The sequence below is a fragment of the Archocentrus centrarchus genome, chromosome 18, assembly GCF_007364275.1.
Source record: "Archocentrus centrarchus isolate MPI-CPG fArcCen1 chromosome 18, fArcCen1, whole genome shotgun sequence".
Classification (NCBI taxonomy): Eukaryota; Metazoa; Chordata; class Actinopteri; order Cichliformes; family Cichlidae; genus Archocentrus; species Archocentrus centrarchus.
Window position 1 is genome coordinate 10,386,758 of NC_044363.1, and position 19,191 is coordinate 10,405,948.

General features: G+C 42.1%; 1 protein-coding gene across 1 annotated transcript; it reads left to right on the forward strand.

The window, feature by feature from the left end:
- Positions 1 to 12,965: 12,965 nt before the first annotated feature.
- On the forward strand, positions 12,966 to 19,191 carry LOC115797405 (tripartite motif-containing protein 16-like). Its single transcript, XM_030753975.1, has 2 exons — positions 12,966 to 13,250; positions 17,280 to 19,191. Exon 2 carries the CDS (start codon positions 17,407 to 17,409, stop codon positions 19,063 to 19,065), a length of 1,659 nt encoding a protein of 552 aa, XP_030609835.1. The 5' UTR covers positions 12,966 to 13,250; positions 17,280 to 17,406; the 3' UTR covers positions 19,066 to 19,191.

Consider the following 19,191-nt stretch of genomic DNA (forward strand, 5'->3'; position numbering starts at 1 on the left):
AGTACAGAGAATTAAGAAATAAAGAGAAAAAAAATAGTTTTTTGTAATAAAAAATAAAATTCCTAAAAAAAAAGGGAATATATAAATGGTACCTTGTTAACATTGTTTTTATTGTTGCAGTTTGGACTGACTGACAAATGACTGATGACACTGGGTGTAGAAAAGGGGCTCCGATTAAAAAGAGAGTGAAACTTCAAAATAACTGGTGATGTAAAACTAGTTTAGTGTAAACTTTCAAGCACAGATATTAAGCTGAAAGCAGATTTAAAGGAGAGACGTCTCCATTTAATATTAGGCTAAAAATAGGTGTTTGACTCAACAGAAACTAAGAGATTTGCCAAGTAATCCCAAAATCTGATCACACGGGAAAAGAAGGTTTATAACAATAATCTCTAGAGAGAAATTGATAAATGTTTGTCGTTCTGTGTTTGTATTTGTTTGTTGCTTATGCTGGTGTGCGTGAAACTCAGACCTGAGGCCTCCGTGTGTGAGTGACTCTGAGTACTGCTGTGTATTTGTATTGGCATGTGTGTTTCAGAGAGAGAGAAAAGAAAAATTGGTGCTTCGTTTAGTATGTGTGTGCAATTGTTTGTGTATCTGTGTGTATAAGTGAACCAGTAGGACAGAGAGGAAGAGAGAAATAGGAAATAAGGACAAAATATTTTGGAGATTAACTACTTTGCAAAGTATGGTGTCATTTGTTGTTTAAAAAGGAATCGAGTTTAGAGGAATAGGACAAGTTTCCAGTGGTCATATTAGCTGTTTTGCAATGTCATAGCTGTGTGTGTGTGTCAGCATGTGTAGGAAAGAAAAAGGAAAAAAGGAAAAGAGAATGGTGCCAAGGTTTTAACATCGCTGTGTGTGTGTGCATTTCTATCTCAAGGATGTGTGTGCGTGTGAATCGAAGTGAGACAGAAGTTGTGCGTGTGGATGAGAGTTATAGCCCTGTAAGTTTTTTCTTCTCTTTCTTTTTTCTTTTCTTTAATTTGGACTGATATGGTTGTAGATAAGGGTATGCTGGTCAAAAAATCTCGGAAGAAGGTTTCGCTTCAGATACATATGAGAGATAAGCCAACCACAGATTGATTAAAAAATAAAAAAAAATTGAAAGAAAAAAAAAAAATCACAAAAAAAAGGGAGTCAGGAGTTTATTGATTTAAAATGATAAATAAATAAACAAACCCAGTAGAATAGATGAATGTTTGAAAATCTCAAATCGAAGTATTTTTTGCAAATTATTAGAGGTCATTTTTTCCAGAAGATTGCTCTTAAATTTCAAGAAAAATTTCTGTGAGGAACTCAGTTTTAGTAAAACCTCAGAAGAAAAAGAAAACAACAGTGCATGTAAATACTTTGTGAAACAGCCGAATCTGAGACCCAAAACAAAGTGCCAAACCTTGAGCTGCCACTGTTACAAAGCAAAACATAGAGAACTAAAAAAACCTATTATTTGCCCATGTAGGATAAATACAAGTTACCGATTTACACTTTTGTGCATTTACATTTCTTCATTTGGTAGATTTGTTTAAAGTTAAGATTATAAGAAAAAGCAGAGAACATTTGAATTTTGAATATCTAAACAATTTGATATTGAATCAAGCCTTAAAGGAAAATCCCAGAAGCTAATAATATGAAAATCAGTATGCCCTTTAGATAAATAAGCTAAATTAAGGAAATTAATGAGACACAGAGTTATGTCTAAGAAGGAGGGAGATAGACCAGCAGAAAGTTAAAGATTTACTAATGAAAATCTCTGTTTTATTCTAACAGGAAGCCTGAACATCACTGGAGCTACAGAGACTGGCCATGCGGTCAGCCCACTGCCTCGTCTCCTCGTTGCCGCCGCTGGGAACGTGGTCGGCCCCCAAATGGTTTGGACTCTGCTTTTTGGCCCCTTGGCCTGGGAGGCCCCCTGAACTTTTGAACTGTGCCCCCTGCCATTTGCTTTTGTTTCTATCCTGGCCCCTTAGCCCCCTGACCTGTTTTTACCTTCGTTCTGCCTTGTTTTGTTGCCCAGTTTGGATCTCTCTGGCCTTGTGCCGTCGCCTTTTGTTATGGTCCTGTTTTTGTTTTGTCCCTTGTCTTTGGACCCTCCTGGACTGCTTCCCCATGCCCGTGCTCTGTTTTTGTTTTTTGGACTGTTTTGGGTGCATCACTGCCTTTTGTTTCTCCCCTGTGTTTTCGTTCTGTTCCTGGGCTTTCTTCCTTTGTTACTCCCTGCCTGGTTTTGTTTTGGTTTCCCTTTGTCCCTGTCTCCCCTGCATCTATGGTCTTGTGTCTGTTTTGTCCTTTTTTCTTGACCCTGACCTCCTGTTTTCATATTGAGTTTTATTCCTAGTGTTGTGACTAGTCTGCGTCTCTGTCCCGTGTCTGTGTGCCAGTCCCCCGTGTCTAGTCTGCATGTACCTTGGTTAGTCACTTACTGTTTTATTTTTCCAGTCTTGTGTTCCCTGTGCTTTGTGTTTAGTTTTGCTTCCCCTGTGTTATTAGTTTTATTTGCTTCACCTGCTGCGCCCTGGTGTTTCCTCTTGCCCTGATTACCTATTGTGTATTTAAGCTCTCGGTTTTCATCTGGGGCTAGCTGGTGTCTCGCCCTTCACCTCTACTATGGTGTGCTGGCTGGGCTGTTGTGTTTGTAGCCAGTGGCGGAGCTAAGATTTTTCTGAGTCAGGGGCCATAGTAATTATAGAGGGGGCAAGTATTTGTCCAACATCCTTACAGACAATCCCCTGTTTTGGTAAGGTATATACATTTCACCAGTTACACCATATTCAAACACTTAATTAAAAAAAAGCTTACACAGTAAAATCTCCTTATCAATTTTACATGCATTTTTACTGTAAATAGACAAAATGCACTCAAACACACATAACATGTGAGAAAATCCAGCATTTTATTAAGTTTTTAAAAGCTTTACTTTTTCACAAATACTGTCAGTTCAAAACATCTCTCTCTCACAAACATACACAAAGTAGTCAACCACATGGCTGCACTGTACAGTTTGTTCCTCTAAAACACATTATTCTTCGGTTTTTGTGACGGGAACTGAACCGTCTCTCAAATTCAGTCATGTCTAATGCTTTTGCGTCCTTTTCTTCTTCTGAAAGCTTTATTCACGCTGGATATTCCTATTTGGCTCATTAGTGCTACGGGTGTTTTGGCATGGAATCATCGCTCTTGGACAAAGGACATGTGACAGGACAGGGGCACTTCAGGGGGCCAGTCAGATGTCAGATGGGGCCAATGCCCCTGTGGCCCTGCCCCTAGAACCGCCAATGTTTGGAACCCCCCTGATGATGAGCCAGCTCCGACCAACCATCACTGCGACCATTCTCAGTCAGCTCTAGCTACAGCCCCGCTCCACTCTCAGTCACCTCCTGTAGCTCCAGCCCCGGTCCACTCTCAGTCAGCTGTGGCTCCAGCCTGCCCAGTGTCAGCTCTCCCTGCCGCTGCTTCCCAGTGTCAGCCTCACCACCATCTCCTGCACCTAAGCTATCCCTAAGCAGCCCCAGCTGTCCAATAAAGCAACTGTGTGCCCTGCACTGCAGCCCCAGCCTGTGCATTTGGGGCCTCACTCTAAGGGTCCCATTTATCCCAAGGGTCAGGCTCGGTCCGAGCGGCTGGCTCAGTCCGAGACTCCTGTCTCGCCACCGCCACTTGGAGCAAGGTCGGCCTTCAGTCTCATCTCCTCATCGCTGCCGCCACTGGGGTCGACCCCCTGCCTCGTTGCCGCTGGGGCTGGGGTCGGCCCCCTGCTTCGTTGCCGCTGGAGCTGGGTCGGCCCCCTGCCTCGTCTCCTCTTCTGAGTCATGCATTTTTGGGTCTTCCTGCTCCTGCCACACATGCCAACATGACAGTTGTTCCATGTAGTGTTGTTAGCTGGAGTGGCTGCAATCAAAGTTGTAGTTTAAACTGCCAGAGTAATAATTATTATTATTATTTGTTTACAGCTGTTGCTGTAGTTGTAGTGGTTGATGTAATGAACTCTTTTAAACATACTCTTCAGAGAGTCATGTCTGGCTGTGTTTAATAATTTAATATGTTTTTAATTGATTACATGGTGACAGATCAGAATTTCCCTCCTACAGCATGAATTTTTGAATGTATTCTGCTGCAGAAAGAAGAGTAAACACTGCTTCAAACTGCTCCTGTTCCTGGAATGAAGCAGAGGCCTGATAACTCCTCTCTCTTCACCTCCTCTCCCCTTCAGATCTGCAGTTTGAAGATGGGTGTAACCAACATGTGGTGACAAGTTGGAGCTGACAGGCTCCATTCACTGCAGAAAAACATGTTGAGATCAGAGCTCAGACTAGATTTACTTATAAGGAAGAGAAACTCACACAGTCACTGACACTGAGAGGAGAAATGGCGCAGAAAGGAGTTCAGCTGACCTTCTGTTGTTCCATCTGTTTGGATCTACTGAAGGATCCGGTGACTATTCCCTGTGGACACAGTTACTGCATGAACTGTATTAAAAGATTCTGGGATGAAGAGGAGGAGAAGAAAATCCACAGTTGCCCTCAGTGCAGGAAGACTTTTATACCGAGGCCTGTCCTGGTGAAAAACATGTTTTCAGAGTTGATGGAACAGCTGAAGAAGACTGGACTCCAAGCTGCTCCAGCTGATCACTGCTTTGCTGGACCTGAAGATGTGGCCTGTGATGTCTGCACTGGGAGGAAGCTGAAAGCCACCAAGTCCTGTTTATCTTGTCCGGCCTCTTACTGTGAGAAACACCTCCAACCTCACTATGATGCAGCTCCATTAAAGAAACACAAGCTGGTGGCCCCCTCCAAGAAGCTCCAGGAGAACATCTGCTCTCGTCATGATGAGGTGATGAAGCTGTCGTACTGATCAGCGAGTATCAGCAAGTCCTGTTTGGTCTGTTTAGTTTCTTACTGTGAGAAACACCTCCAACCTCACTATGATGCAGCTCCATTAAAGAAACACAAGCTGGTGGCCCCCTCCAAGAAGCTCCAGGAGAAGATTTTCTGTCGTACTGATAAGCAGAGTATCTGTTATCTCTGCACAATGGATGAACATAAAGGCCATGAAACAGTCCCAGCTGCAGCAGAAAGGACAGAAGCAGAAGGAGCTCGAGGTGAGACGACTAAACATCCAGCAGAGAATCCAGGACAGAGAGAAAGATGTGAAGCTGCTTCAACAGAGGTGGAGGCCATCAATGGCTCTGCTGATAAAGCAGTGGAGGACAGTGAGAAGATGTTGACTGAGCTGATCCGTCTGATCCAGAAAAGAAGCTCTGATGTGAAGCAGCAGGTCAGATCCCAGCAGGAAACTGAAGTTAGTCGAGTCAAAGAGCTTCAGGAGAAGCTGGAGCAGGAGATCGCTGAGCTGAAGAGGAAAGACGCCGAGCTGGAGCAGCTCTCACACACAGAGGATCACAACCAGTTTCTACACAACTACCCCTCACTGTCAGCACTCAGTGAGTCTACACACTCATCCAGCATCAATATTGGTCCTCTGAGGTACTTTGAGGATGTGACAGCAGCTGTGTCAGAGACCAGAGATAAACTACAGGACATCCTGAGAGAGTAATGGACAAACATCTCACTGAGAGTCACTGAAGAGGATGTTTTACTGTCACCATCAGAGCCAAAGACCAGAGCTGGATTCTTAAAATATTCACATGAAATCACACTGGATCCAAACACAGCACACAGATATCTGTTATTATCTGAGGGGAACAGAAAAGTAACAAGAATGAAACAACAACAGTCTTATTCTGATCATCCAGAAAGATTCAGTGATGGTGTCAGGTCCTGAGTATAGAGAGTCTGACTGGACGTTGTTACTGGGAGGTGGAGTGGAGAGGGAGAGGAGTTTATGTAGCAGTTGCATACAAGAATATCAGCAGAGCAGGGAGGTCAGATGAATGGATGTGTATGGATTCAATCATAAATCTTGGTCGCTACGTTGTGACACTCAAAGTTATAAATTTTTCTCCAACGTGTCCAAACTGTCCTCTCAGGTCCTCGGTCCTCCAGAGTAGGAGTGTACCTGGATCACAGAGCAGGTATTCTGTCTTTCTACAGCATCTCTGAAACCATGACTCTCCTCCACAGAGTCCAGACCACATTCACTCAGCCGCTCTATGCTGGTCTTTATCTTTATGATGGAGCCACTGCAGAGTTGATTAAGCTGAAATAGTCAGAAGTCATTGAGGGACAGTTGGTTAAAATGTGTGTTTCAGTTTCTTTGGTCTCCATCATTGTTGTGCTGTTTCTTCTCTGCACAGAGATCACCTGTCAGTCACACTTTATGGCTGCTACTTTGTCCACTTAATGATTGAGTTTGTTTGAACACAGAAATCTAAAATTGTGTTTCCATTTATCTCAAATGTTGTCAAATCACAGGAACACTGTTTCTCTGTGTTTGGCACAGAGATTCAAATATTTTGGGAAGAGGTCAAGTGACGTGAGAAATTTATCTCAAAGAAATTCTGCTGCACACAAAAGTGTTTCTAGTTTGTACAAAGAAGGAAATAATTACAATCAAAGTGAGAAAGGAATAATGATTCTCAGCTTTTTAAATGACCAAAAGATAACAGCAATGTTTTTGAAACAGTGTTAATTTCGTTGATGAACTATTTTCTTCATAGTCTTCACCACGACCGTTTTTTCATGACAAAAATGAGACGATAACTAAATAAAAACTATCTAAAAGAATAAAAACGATGATGAAATTAATTGACACTCCTGTCAGCGAATGAAACAAGATGAAAATGTTTGGTGGGGATGACATCCAATCAGAGCTGATTCAATTTTGTGACATGGTGGGACAAGTTAGGAAAAATCCAATCAAATGTACAGTTGCAGCAGGCAGTCAGTCCAGTTTGTGTAGAAAAAGAGTCAAATGAGGCCTTGTGAGCCTCATAAAGTGGAAAATCTTCACGTCTTGTACACAGACACACAAATCAGCAGATTTGAGACCAGGTGGTGAAAAATCATGTTGACATGAGGAAATCAGGGAGGAGGAATTCATGTCAGGAAATTGATGAATAGTCTAAATGTTGTGACTGTGTTGGTGAAGTAAAAGTGAGAAAGATCTGTAAATAAAATGATTCTACATTTGATTCTTCTTGCATGAACCCGTCTGTATTCAATGATGGATGATAAAGTTGTACTGATACAACACCATCACTGATTCTGCTGATGGGTCATTTTCACTTATTGATGCCTGATTAATATTCTGAGCAGGATAAAATAGGCCCAGACATGTTTTTAGGTTTCAGTTCAACTTGTTCATGTCTTTGTTCAATCAAACTATCAGTAAAATATTTCTATTTTAAATCAATCAAAATATTTACTAAATGTAATTAAAAAATATGAAATGGAAATAAATGAGGAAAAATACTAACAAGTACATTTGTGTAATAATTGTACTGAGGTTCAGTCCAGCAGTGATGTTCGGGATATTTATGTCACCCATGGCACGTAAAGGGCACCCAGTCAGTAGAGTGGGTGCACATGCCCACCTTACCAATTCACCACCGGCCCGACCAACACCGTACCTGAAACATTCCACTTCAATAAAAGAATAATTATATATAAATACACAATTATCACAAATAAAAGCTTTAAAGGAAGTTAAATGCTTACACACACACACACACACACACACACACACACACACACACACACACACACACACACACACACACAAAAAGGCCGCACAGCAGCCCAATATTTTAAACAGTATTCGCTGCGTGGAATTAAAACCATGAAGAAAACCCCAATGGTCATCACATCAAACGCACAGCAAAATATACTGCAAGAAAGACACATGCGAAACATGTTTTATTCCCACTACCACAACACGTGAAAGGCAGAAAGAAAAAGCCTCACGCAAACTTCCCTGCAGCACTTACACTGTCAAAAAAAACACACAGTTAGGCTCAATAATTTAATTGCGGTACCCAAAGTCTGTGTAGACCAAATCTGATGGTTAAATAAAACCACAGAAATCACACCACCAGGTCTCCAGCACTAAGCTTAAAACCCTTTAAAACCAAGAAATCAAAAAATAATGGCTTCTGCGTGACCAGCAGAAATCCACACCAGCAAAGCAGCAGCTTGGTGAGCTGTGAGGGAGACGAGGCAAGAGAGGTTAAACCCTCCTACAATACCACACCTGCCTTTAGTTACCCGCCTCCAATTTAAGAGCCTGCCCTGACAGGTATGAGGAGAGTCAGCAGGGTTCACCACAAACTTCCGTCTGAAGAGAAGTGAAATCTTCTCCTACAAACTGAACACAACCCTTAGGCCCAAGCTCCCCATGAACCTGAAACTGGAGCAGTAATGGGTTTTTCTTCTTCTTTTTTTTTTTAGAGAGTTTACGCACCACTTTGGGCTCTTCTATCTGCTTGTGAAAGCTCTCCCCACAATGTTATCTGCTGCACTATTAGTGCTTTATGCACATTAATTTCCCTTTAAAATCTCTTCATAAAACAGATGCCAAAGTGAATCCAAGTGTATTTCAAACAGCTGCTCAACTTTGTGAATTCTGAGTGCAGATGACTCCCAACAATGGAAATGAATTAAAAAAGAAACTGGTAGTAGTTAGCAGGAACAAACGCCCTTTGACTCATCAGGAGAAACTGGACCTCTTTCACAGTGGACTCAATATAAAAACCAACATATAACACATGAATAAAGGTTTGTCTGGAAATCTTACCTGTGCCTTGGACACTAAAAAATGCTTGGAAACAGCTGCCCCACAGTGCAGAGGATATCACAGTGAAATGTATTGAACCTTATGTGATAAGTTACACTGACATACAAAGTGTTTTAGGGTGAACTGCAAATCATCTTGAAGTGGTTTTGTTTGTCTTTACTCTGGTACAGCAGGAGGGGGCGTGCACATAGATGGGTAACTTGATAATAATCTCAGAAGAAGCAGAGCGGGCACCTCCTCTTACTCCCCCGTCACTGAGCTGCTTCACTGCTGAAGGCCTGAATTAGACTTCTCGAGTCCTCGGTGGGGGTGCACCTGGATCATAATGCAGGTATTCAGTCTTTCTTTCATGTCTCCAACACCATGACTCCTGCACAGAGTCCAAACCACGTTCATTCAGCCGCTCCATGATGGATTTCGGATCTTTGAACTCGAGTTGGATAATCCAGTTCTTAAAAGTGCAACGTTTGCTTCCATGAAGTAGTGTTGTAGTACTCGAGATCGGTCTTGGTCTCGAGACCGGTCTCGAGACCGCTTTTTGATGGTCTCGGTCTTGTCATGGACTCGACCGCATTTGGTCTCGGTCTTGTCATGGACTCGGACCTTGCGGACTCGGGATTTTATTTCAAGACCAGTCAAGACCACAGCTGTGGAAATATCACTAAATTGCCAGAATACTGTCCAATTTATTTGTTAACATCTTTGCTTTATTGGATGCAAAACGTACTGATTCAAATCCCACAAATATTGCGCTCCTCTGCCTCTCAAAGGAGCGCACCTCACAGACTCCGCCCCGGCTAGGTCGCTGCTATTATCGCTGCTTACGTCTGTATCATTTCACCTCAGTTTGCAATCTACCACAGAGCACGGACAGTTTCATTCACAATGTGTATGTTTGATCTCACTATGGTCACGCGTGTGCTGCATAAATCGAAATAACTGCATGAACACGAAGAGAAGTAAGAGGGAAAATGAAGATCAAAGGAAAATTTCAGGCTTCCGATTCAACAAAAAAATCCCAGCATGAAAGGTAAATACCAACCTTCATGTATTTTGATACACAAACTAAAAATTTAATGCAAGTTTTAGGGCTGCAACGATTCTTGGAATAACGCAATTCGATTATTAAAATCCTCGACACAAATTTGTTGCTTTGATGTTTGGTTTCAGCTCTGCAGCTCAGGTGTCTCCGTGTAAGCGGAGCATTTCCAAAAAAACCAAAAACGACCCTTTAACGCGAGTGGATCGCTGAGATGTTTTTTCACGCCCCTACTTCTCTGTGCTGTGAGTGCGCATGTTTGAATGTGCGCGCGTGTTGTGCAGAGGATGTCAGCTGTTATTTTTTTCTTTACGTCCAGCTGTAGCCACCAGAACAGATCTATAACCACAGTGTACTGGGGAAAGGGGGGCTGCCATTAGCACTAGCAATCGTTCGGTGCCCCCTCCACCACCATCAGTACAGAGGGCTCCTTCAAAATGTTTTTATCAACCACCTGATCAGCAACATGAGAACAGAGAACTTTGTAGCTGCTCCATCCCCCTGTTTGTTTCACACAGAGAAACATCTGCAGTACGGAAGTTAAAATATGCTGATGAGTTGTTAAAATGAAAAATTATTCTTATCCAATTACTTGATTAATTGACGGAGTAATCAATTAAATACTTGATTACTAAAATAATTGATAGTTTATGCTCACAATATGGTGGCTGATATTCAAATGTAGGAAATGCTATTAGCAGCCGAGGAATCTGGATTATGTTTTTGTTGTGTATTTTTTTATGTGATTTCTGCAAACACAGTGGAAGGAAACGGCACTCTGGGACACATTAAATGCGTGATGTATAAATGTAACTTTTCTGGATTATATGTAAAAATGATCATTCTATCAATCTAATAAGGCCTGATTTAGAGTTCTGCATTGATCCTTTGTGCATAACTGAAAATCCTCTCTGAAGCAAACCTGACATGCACCTCGAGAAATGTAACTACACGTCCAAAAAAACTGATTACTGCTTTCTGGTTATGTCTTAGGCCCCATCACTCAATTAACAAGTGGGAGCGGCATTTAGTGGTTAGTATTAGCTTACTAATTAGCATTAGCATTAGTGCTGGGGTGAGAAATATTTCTTGCTAGAACCCGGAAGTTACCATGGCCACCACCAATGGTAACAGCAGAGAAGTAAGTAAGTTGTTTCTCCGCCATCAGTACATTGAGCTAGTGGTGGGCAGATTGATCCTGATATCGATAATATGGATGCCAACGTTGTATTGGTATTGATCAATATCAGTGTGAGGAGATCGATACTTTGGCTTCAGTTTCTCTCCTGTATGCAGTGCTGCGGTTTCATCAAAGATGCGAGCTGACTGTCTAAGTGTCGCTCCTGTCACAGCACAGAGCACTTTGCTCCTCCCCCCCCACAGTGTTTTGTTATACTGTCATGTGATGCATAACATATTTTATTTGGGAAAAAAAGGATTTTGCTATGAAACATTTAAATCAAATTTAAATGTAAATTTGTAGAAATTAGTGAATGAAGGAACATTTTTTATAAAAATTTTTTATTATACTTTCTGAAAAATCTACCTGGAAAAAAGTTTGCATTTGTTCTTGAGTGATGATTTTGTACACTTAATTTATGAAAAAAAATTCCAGACATCAATGTATGGGGAAAATTGTTTTGTTCTATTGTTTCAGAACAATAACTTTTATTTTGATAAAGTATTTTCTACTTACATATAAACTTTGCCCAATTCTATCCTGGGTTTTAACTAATTAATGATCCAAAGGAAAAAAATCTCAAACCAGTTAAACTTCATGGAAATTCTTCATAATTATTAAAAAGTATTGGTATCAGTATCGGTGATAATGGCCCTGTGGCATAGGATCGATACCAAATTATGAAGTGTTGCACACAACTACATTGAGCAGCATACACCAGGAGTGATTGACAGTGCTAAGACCCTCCTCCTGGCTCTGACTGGTTGTTTTTGACTGGGAGCGGTTCAGGGAGGAGGTGGAGGAGCTCCATTTTTTTCGCAGATTATCGGTCTCATACTGTCTGACATGGTGACAGTTTTAACAAATATGTAAAAACCAGATTTTTTATAAAAGTTACATCCTGCAGCTTTAATCTGTATAAGATTAAAGGCTTTAGTTCTTACTGTCGATGAGTGTTTGCCATTTTTTCAGTTTTACACATTTAGCTATGTGGTTTTGAAAAAGCACCCATTTTTACAAAGGTTGTTGGTTTAAAAACAACACAACTTTATGCATAGTTTATGAAAGGCAGAGAATAGTTAAGACTATTGTGATGAACTATGAATAATTGTTTTACATTCTGTGATAAATGATCTTTATTTAATACCCAGGAGTATTAAATAAAGATGGTTATATTTATTTGAGCTGTGAGTTTTTAATATCAGGGTAATTTTATGGGAATGCGGATCTTTCAGATGAATTTGAGAAGTGATTTTGATCATTTTTCACATTTTATTGTGTCATGTAGTGTCAGGCACTGGTCTTGGTCTTGTCTCGGTCTCGCCCCCCTCGGTCTTGGTCTCGACTGGTCTCGGACCCTAAAAGTCTTGGTCTTGTCTCGGTCTCGATAGCCTCTGGTCTTGGTCTTGTCTCGGTCTCGGGTTAGGTGGTCTTGACTACAACACTACCATGAAGAGGCTTAAGAGGAAGCAAACACTGAGGAACGCGCTCAAAGACACTTTATGTTCACTTTATTTCTGTCAAAAGATGTATCAGATATTTTATTATCTTTCACTTCACAAGGGTCTGTGAGGATTTTCCTTCTGTCTCATTGACAGACAGCCGGTTCTTTTGTAGCCTGCAAAGGCGACCCACTCTGTGGTTCTAATTCTATGGGTTTGTCTTTTGCTGTGCTGTCTTAAATACACATTAATATTTGTTTTTCACTAATCTGTGGACATAATAAGTGACGGTTTAATTGCACTCTCACCTCCTTTCCTTATTGTCATTATTTATATGTATTTAATTAAATAATAAACTAGAAGCACGTCCGGTCCATATGCTGTGGCACTGACCCTGATTGGAACTAAAAGACTTTGTATGCTATCAGATGGGAGGGACAGTTTTTCTGCACCTTGCACGAATAGTTGAGGAGCGTCTGCTGAGGCCTTTGTGTGTCTCACTCCAGCACAGTAGGTGGCGGTATGCGCTGAAAACTTTAGTTTCCGACCTCTCTGAGGGAGAAGGCGGAAGAGGAGGAGGAGGAGGCGGTGATGAGGAGCTTCCGTGTCTTCGTCCCTCACGTTGCTGCTTTGTTGTGATCCGAGCAGAGTCGTGTTTCTGCTGCTCTGCTGCCTCCTTTGATACTGGACTCATTTCTTTATGCGGGAACCTTCAGTGTGAATCGCGTTTATGTCGCTACGCGGTTTTTCTGACGCTCGTGTTAATTTCAGAAACTCATTTTCATCCAAAATTTTAAGTTTGCGCGCGCCAGTTCTGTGCGTCACGTGACCCGCGCAGCTGCGAGCGTGAATCCAGCAGACTCTGAAGTTCTCGGTGCCTCTTTTATTGTCTTTACAGGTATGTTTTTGTTCTTGTACTCTAACTTGTTTTACTAACTCTGCTTTAGATACCGGGGTTCAAATGCGGTTTTGGAGGGGGGTTAATAAATAGTCCTAAAAAGTAAAAAAAAAAAAAAGGTCCTTTTTAATAGTTTTTGATTACAGATTTATTTGCGACCAGAGAATTTGATGCTGTGTGCGTTTTAAATGTACTGGGAGCCCACAGACCCAGGACATGCTGGAGAGATTATAACTCTGAAACCTCCTCGGTGTTCCCCTTGGAGGAGCAGGCTGTGGGGAGTGAAGTCTGGGCTGCTTTGTTTTAGACTGCTGCTCACCCCTACGACCCTAGGTGTTGTGCCACACAGTGATTGACTGCCAGAAAGTGATTTTTGGTATTTGCCAAAAAATGATTGCCTGTATTACAACTGTTGTAAATGACTTGTTGGCCTGTAATTTGTCAAACACATCTCTCATTAATGATATCGATTAATTTGAGACAGAAACAACAATCCTGTCACAAGGTAAACGCTGCGATCGCTTCTTTAGCAAATTTTATATATTCTTGATTTATCTGGGTAAAAATGTTCCTTGGCATTGAAAATTTTTTAAGACAGATTTGTACGGTGGCCCAGAGGTGTCAGGTCAAATACAAAAGCGGCAACACAAACACAAAAGCCGCAACACAAATGCTGCAACGGATATAGAAAACCACAACGGAAGTGACGCAACATAAGTTCTTTTTTGTTTTTTTTTTCAGAACTTTCAATAAAGACGTAATTGTAATGAACAACTCAAGGAGTCTGTGGAGATGATTCATAGAATATAGTTGAAGTTATAGCTTCCAATTCGGGAGTTTCTGAGCGATCAAGTCTCCGTTTTTTGCACCGTACTGTCGCTAAGCAACGCAAGTTATCTGAAATTGCTTCACTGTGTCGCAGAGAGAAGCCGACTCCCACAGAAGCCCTGCTGGGACTTCAACCTGTACTTTTCATGAACTTGACAGATTTCCTCAAGTAGCTCATGGCACCTGTGTGATAAAGAACGTCACCAAATTCATAAACTATTTCATCAGAAACTGCCGGTGATTCAAATCTTTGCCACTTAAAAAGTTCACTGTCTGTGTTGCGGTGCTTATGACAGGTTCTGGCTGCTGTGTGACGCAGTGATGCACTGTCAGCTCACCTGTGCAGGTCTCCCTCTGCTTCTTCTCCCATATCGAACATAGCAGGCGAGGAAAAGAAACACACGGTTTACCTCCGATGTTAGCAATCGGGTCCTTTGCATTGCTCCTGTTTCGAAAGATCCATTCTCCACTTTTCATTTGGCCTTTTTTTTTTGCGGGGGGGGTCAGGCTAGCTTAAATGTCACTGTAAAACGTGATGATTGTTGTTTTTATCAGCTGATAACTGATCATTGTGTCATTGGCAACGGAAAATGAGTTTGTGCACAGGTCTTGGCCTGCGCGGCAGCTGTTCAGTGCATTGTGGGATTTGTAGTATACGGTGGGAGCACAAGTTACCCGCTAGCCCAGGGGTGCCCAATACGTCGATCGCGATCTACTGGTCGATCGCAAGCGGAGTGCAGGTAGATCGCATGGAACTCCCAGTGAAGTTGGGGAAAAAATATAGATCGCACGGCACCCTACGCATGCGCATTTAACCAGCTAGATTTTCTTTAACCACTTTAACAAGCTGCCGTGTCGCAAAGCTAGCCTCCAGTTTGTTTTAAACAAAACTGAAGAAAGGAAAGGCTATAAAAATGAGTTCCGTAGCCGGTCCAAATAAGAAACCCAAAACTTACCACTTCCATACGGAATGGGAGGAGGATTTTTTTTTTTCTCACGATGTCATATTTGAAGTGCGTTTGCCTCATCTGTCAGAGCGCCATTGCTATTCCAAAGAAGGGAAACGTAGAGCAGCATTTTGGGACTGTCCACAAAAACTATGACATTGACTTTCCTCATTGGACTAAGGTAACAAAAATGAATGTACACAGTTGAATTGTGCAATGTGGGTTAAATCAGTTATGCAAGACAAACTAATATGTGTTATAGATGAAATTTAAATTCAATTAAAATATACTTTATCCTAAAAGCACAAAATATGCAATAATAATAATTTAAATAATATAAAATAAATATGCGTTTTGCATTTTTATTGTGGGTAGATCCTTTTGGCTTGGTCATCTTTCAAGTTGCTCGCAAGCTGAAAAAGTGTGGGCACCCCTGCGCTAGCCATTTATAATAGCGATATGAAATCATCTTGCGGACTGTATAAAATTATATCGCGACCAGATGTGGCCCGCGGACACTTAGCCTGACACATGTGCTCTAGCTGCTGCGTCTCTTGACCATCATCTCTGTCAGCAAGCAAAGCTTCTCTTCGTGTTGTTTCATTCAACGGGCACTGTTACTTATGTTGCAGGTTGTGTCACTTCTGTTGTGGTTTTCTATATCCGTTGTGGCTTTTGTATTTGTGTTGCGGCTTTTGTATTTGACCTGACACCTCTGGGCCACCGTAGATTTGGCTGAGAGGGCTGTAGAAATTGCAACAAACATAACATTGGAGCTCTAAGATATTTGAAGTGGCCACAAAGGACTACAATGATTATAATGTGGGTACAATATTACAGCGTCATAAAGATACTTTAGTTGCTTTAATTGTGCATTTCTCTGAGGTTGTGGTCTCTTCAGTGACTGTGTTACTTTTAAACTGGTGCAAAAAAAAAATGTTGGTGGTACAACAGTGGCAAAGACATAGACAGTACAATAAATTTCCAATAGCTCCTGGGTCTGAAAAGCCAATGCAATAATGGTGTAAACCTGCATTCTTTATTTTCCATCCATCCATTCATCCATTTTTTTCTACTTATCTGGGGCTGGGTCATGGAGGCCGCAGCCTAAGCAGAGAAGCCCAGACCTGCCTCTCCCAAGCCACCTTGTCCAGCTCGTCTGGGGCAACCCCAAGGCATTCCCAGGCCAACTGAGATATAATTTCTCCAGTGTGTCCTGTGTCTAACCCGGAGCCTCCTCCAGGTAGGACATGCCTGGAACACCTCACCCAAGAGGTGCCCAGGAGGCATCTTTGTCACATGCCCGAACCTCCTCAACTGGCTCTCTTTGATGTGGAGGAGTAGCGGCTCTACTTTGAGCCCCTCCCTAACTGGGCAGTAAGTTGGACTTGTTTCCTGTGGGTGTTGGACTTTGCCAGGGCTGGCCTTTGTCACTGATTCTGTTCATAATTTTTATGGACAGAATTTCTAGGCATAGCCATGTGGTGGAAGTCTTCTGCCTTGGTGGCCTCAGAATCTCATCTCTGCTCTTGTTGGCTTCATCCATCAGGCGGTGGCCTCCAGCTCACAGTGGAAGTGTTTGCAGCAGAGTGTGAAGCGGCTGGCATCAGAATTTGCACCTCTAAGTCCTCATGGTCTGTTAGTCTTTACCACCATTTTCAGTTCGAGGCTCAGAGAAACAAACAGAGCACAAAAGGGGAAAAGTTTATTCCACTATTAAAACAATTGCGTTGTCTTTATGATTAAAACAGTGGGAGTGAACTCTATTGTGGCAAATGGGTTCTTGAGGTGGTGTTTTTAAACAGGGTTTCATATTTGAATATGGCAAGAAACTATTACTATTAGTACTACTACTAATTGATGTCTGAAGTAAATCCTGGGGCATGGGATTGACTTTAGCCTTGGGCAAATGACTAAAAGTATCATCAGGTGGTAACTGAAGTGTTGATTGGAAATGTTACTTATATACAAAAGAACAGCAGTGAACCAAGAATATGTCCCTGTGGAACTCCATTTTGATTAGTATCTGTAATGTGATCACTGAATACAGAAAGAATGATGTGTTGCTTCACTGCATTATAGACAAATTTATGTGATAACAGCAAGCCAGTGTATTTTAACACCTTACCTTCAACACTGTTTACTATAAAGAATGAAGAAATCAACCCATAAATATATTATTTATGTAAAGCGTGATTGATTTTCATTTTCATATCAAACATGACCAAAGTTTCCGTTGTTCTTTTTCCTACAGATCTGCAGTTTGAAGCTGGTTGAAACCAACCTCGTGAAGAGGAAGCGCTGAAAGCTCCCTTTCACTACAGAAACTAGTTTCACTTCTATGAAAGGAGCTCTCACTGTCATTGAAACAGGAAAGAATAATGACTCAGAAAAAAGTTAAGCTGGACCTGGAAGCCTTCTCCTGTTCGATCTGTTTGGATCTACTGAAGGATCCAGTGACTATTCCCTGTGGACACAGCTACTGCATGAACTGTATTAAAACACACTGGGATGCACAGGGTAGAGGGAAAATCCACAGCTGCCCTCAGTGCCGGAAGACTTTCACACCAAGGCCTGTCCTGGAGAAAAACGTCTTGTTAGCAGAGTTGGTGGAGCAGCTGAAGAAGACTGGACTCCAAGCTGCTCCAGCTCATCACTGCTATGCTGGACCTGAAGATGTGGCCTGTGATGTCTGCACTGGGAGGAAACTGAAAGCCACCAAGTCCTGTTTATCTTGTCTGGCATCATATTGTGAGAAACACCTCCAACCTCACTATGATGCAGCTCCATTAAAGAAACACAGGCTGGTGGCCCCCTCCAAGAAGCTCCAGGAGAACATCTGCTCTCGTCATGATGAAGTGATGAAGATTTTCTGCCGTACTGATCAGCAGAGTATCTGTTATCTCTGCTCAATGGATGAACATCAAGGCCATGAAACAGTCCCAGCTGCAGCAGAAAGGACTGAGAAGCAGAAGGAGCTCGAGGTGAGACGACTAAACATCCAGCAGAGAATCCAGGACCGAGAGAAAGATGTGAAGCTGCTTCAACAGGAGGTGGAGGCCATCAATGGCTCCGCTGATAAAGCAGTGGAGGGCAGTAAGAAGATATTCAATAAGCTGATCCGTCTGATCCAGAAAAGAAGCTCTGATGTGAAGCAGCAGGTCAGATCCCAGCAGGAAACTGAAGTGAGTCGAGTCAAAGAGCTTCAGGAGAAGCTGGAGCAGGAGATCGCTGAGCTGAAGAGGAAAGACGCCGAGCTGGAGCAGCTCTCACACACAGAGGATCACAACCAGTTTCTACACAACTACCCCTCACTGTCAGCACTCAGTGAGTCTACACACTCATCCAGCATCAATATTGGTCCTCTGAGGTACTTTGAGGATGTGACAGCAGCTGTGTCAGAGACCAGAGAGAAACTACAGGACATCCTGAGAGAGGAATGGACAAACATCTCACTGACAGTCACTGAAGAGGATGTTTTACTGTCACCATCAGAGCCAAAGACCAGAGCTGGATTCTTAAAATATTCAAGTGAAATTACACTGGATACAAACACAGCAAACAGATATCTGTTATTATCTGAGGGGAACAGAAAAGTAACATTAATGGAACAACAACAGTTTTATTCTGATCATCCAGACAGATTCACTGAATGGTTTCAGGTCCTGAGTAGAGAGAGTCTGACTGGACGTTGTTACTGGGAGGTGGAGTGGAGCGGGGTAGGGGTTGAAGTTGCAGTTGCATACAAGAATACAGAACGTCAGTGTAGATTTGGAATGAATGATAAGTCTTGGTCATTATATTCTGAATCATACTATTATACATTTTCACACAACAAAGTCCACACTGTCCTCTCAGGTCCTCAGTCCTCCAGAGTAGGAGTGTACCTGGATCACAGAGCAGGTATTCTGTCTTTCTACAGCATCTCTGAAACCATGACTCTCCTCCACAGAGTCCAGACCACATTCACTCAGCCACTCTATGCTGGAGTTTGGATTTCAGGTCTTGATGGCACTGCAGAGTTTAGTAAACTCCAGTGAACCTTTGAAAATATCCAGTATTTATACTTCAGCTGTCAGAGACAAACTCTTTATTTTCATGGTCAGATGTAACATCAGCTCACTCATCTGTGTAAATGTGTCTACACTGAATACAAAGAATGTGTC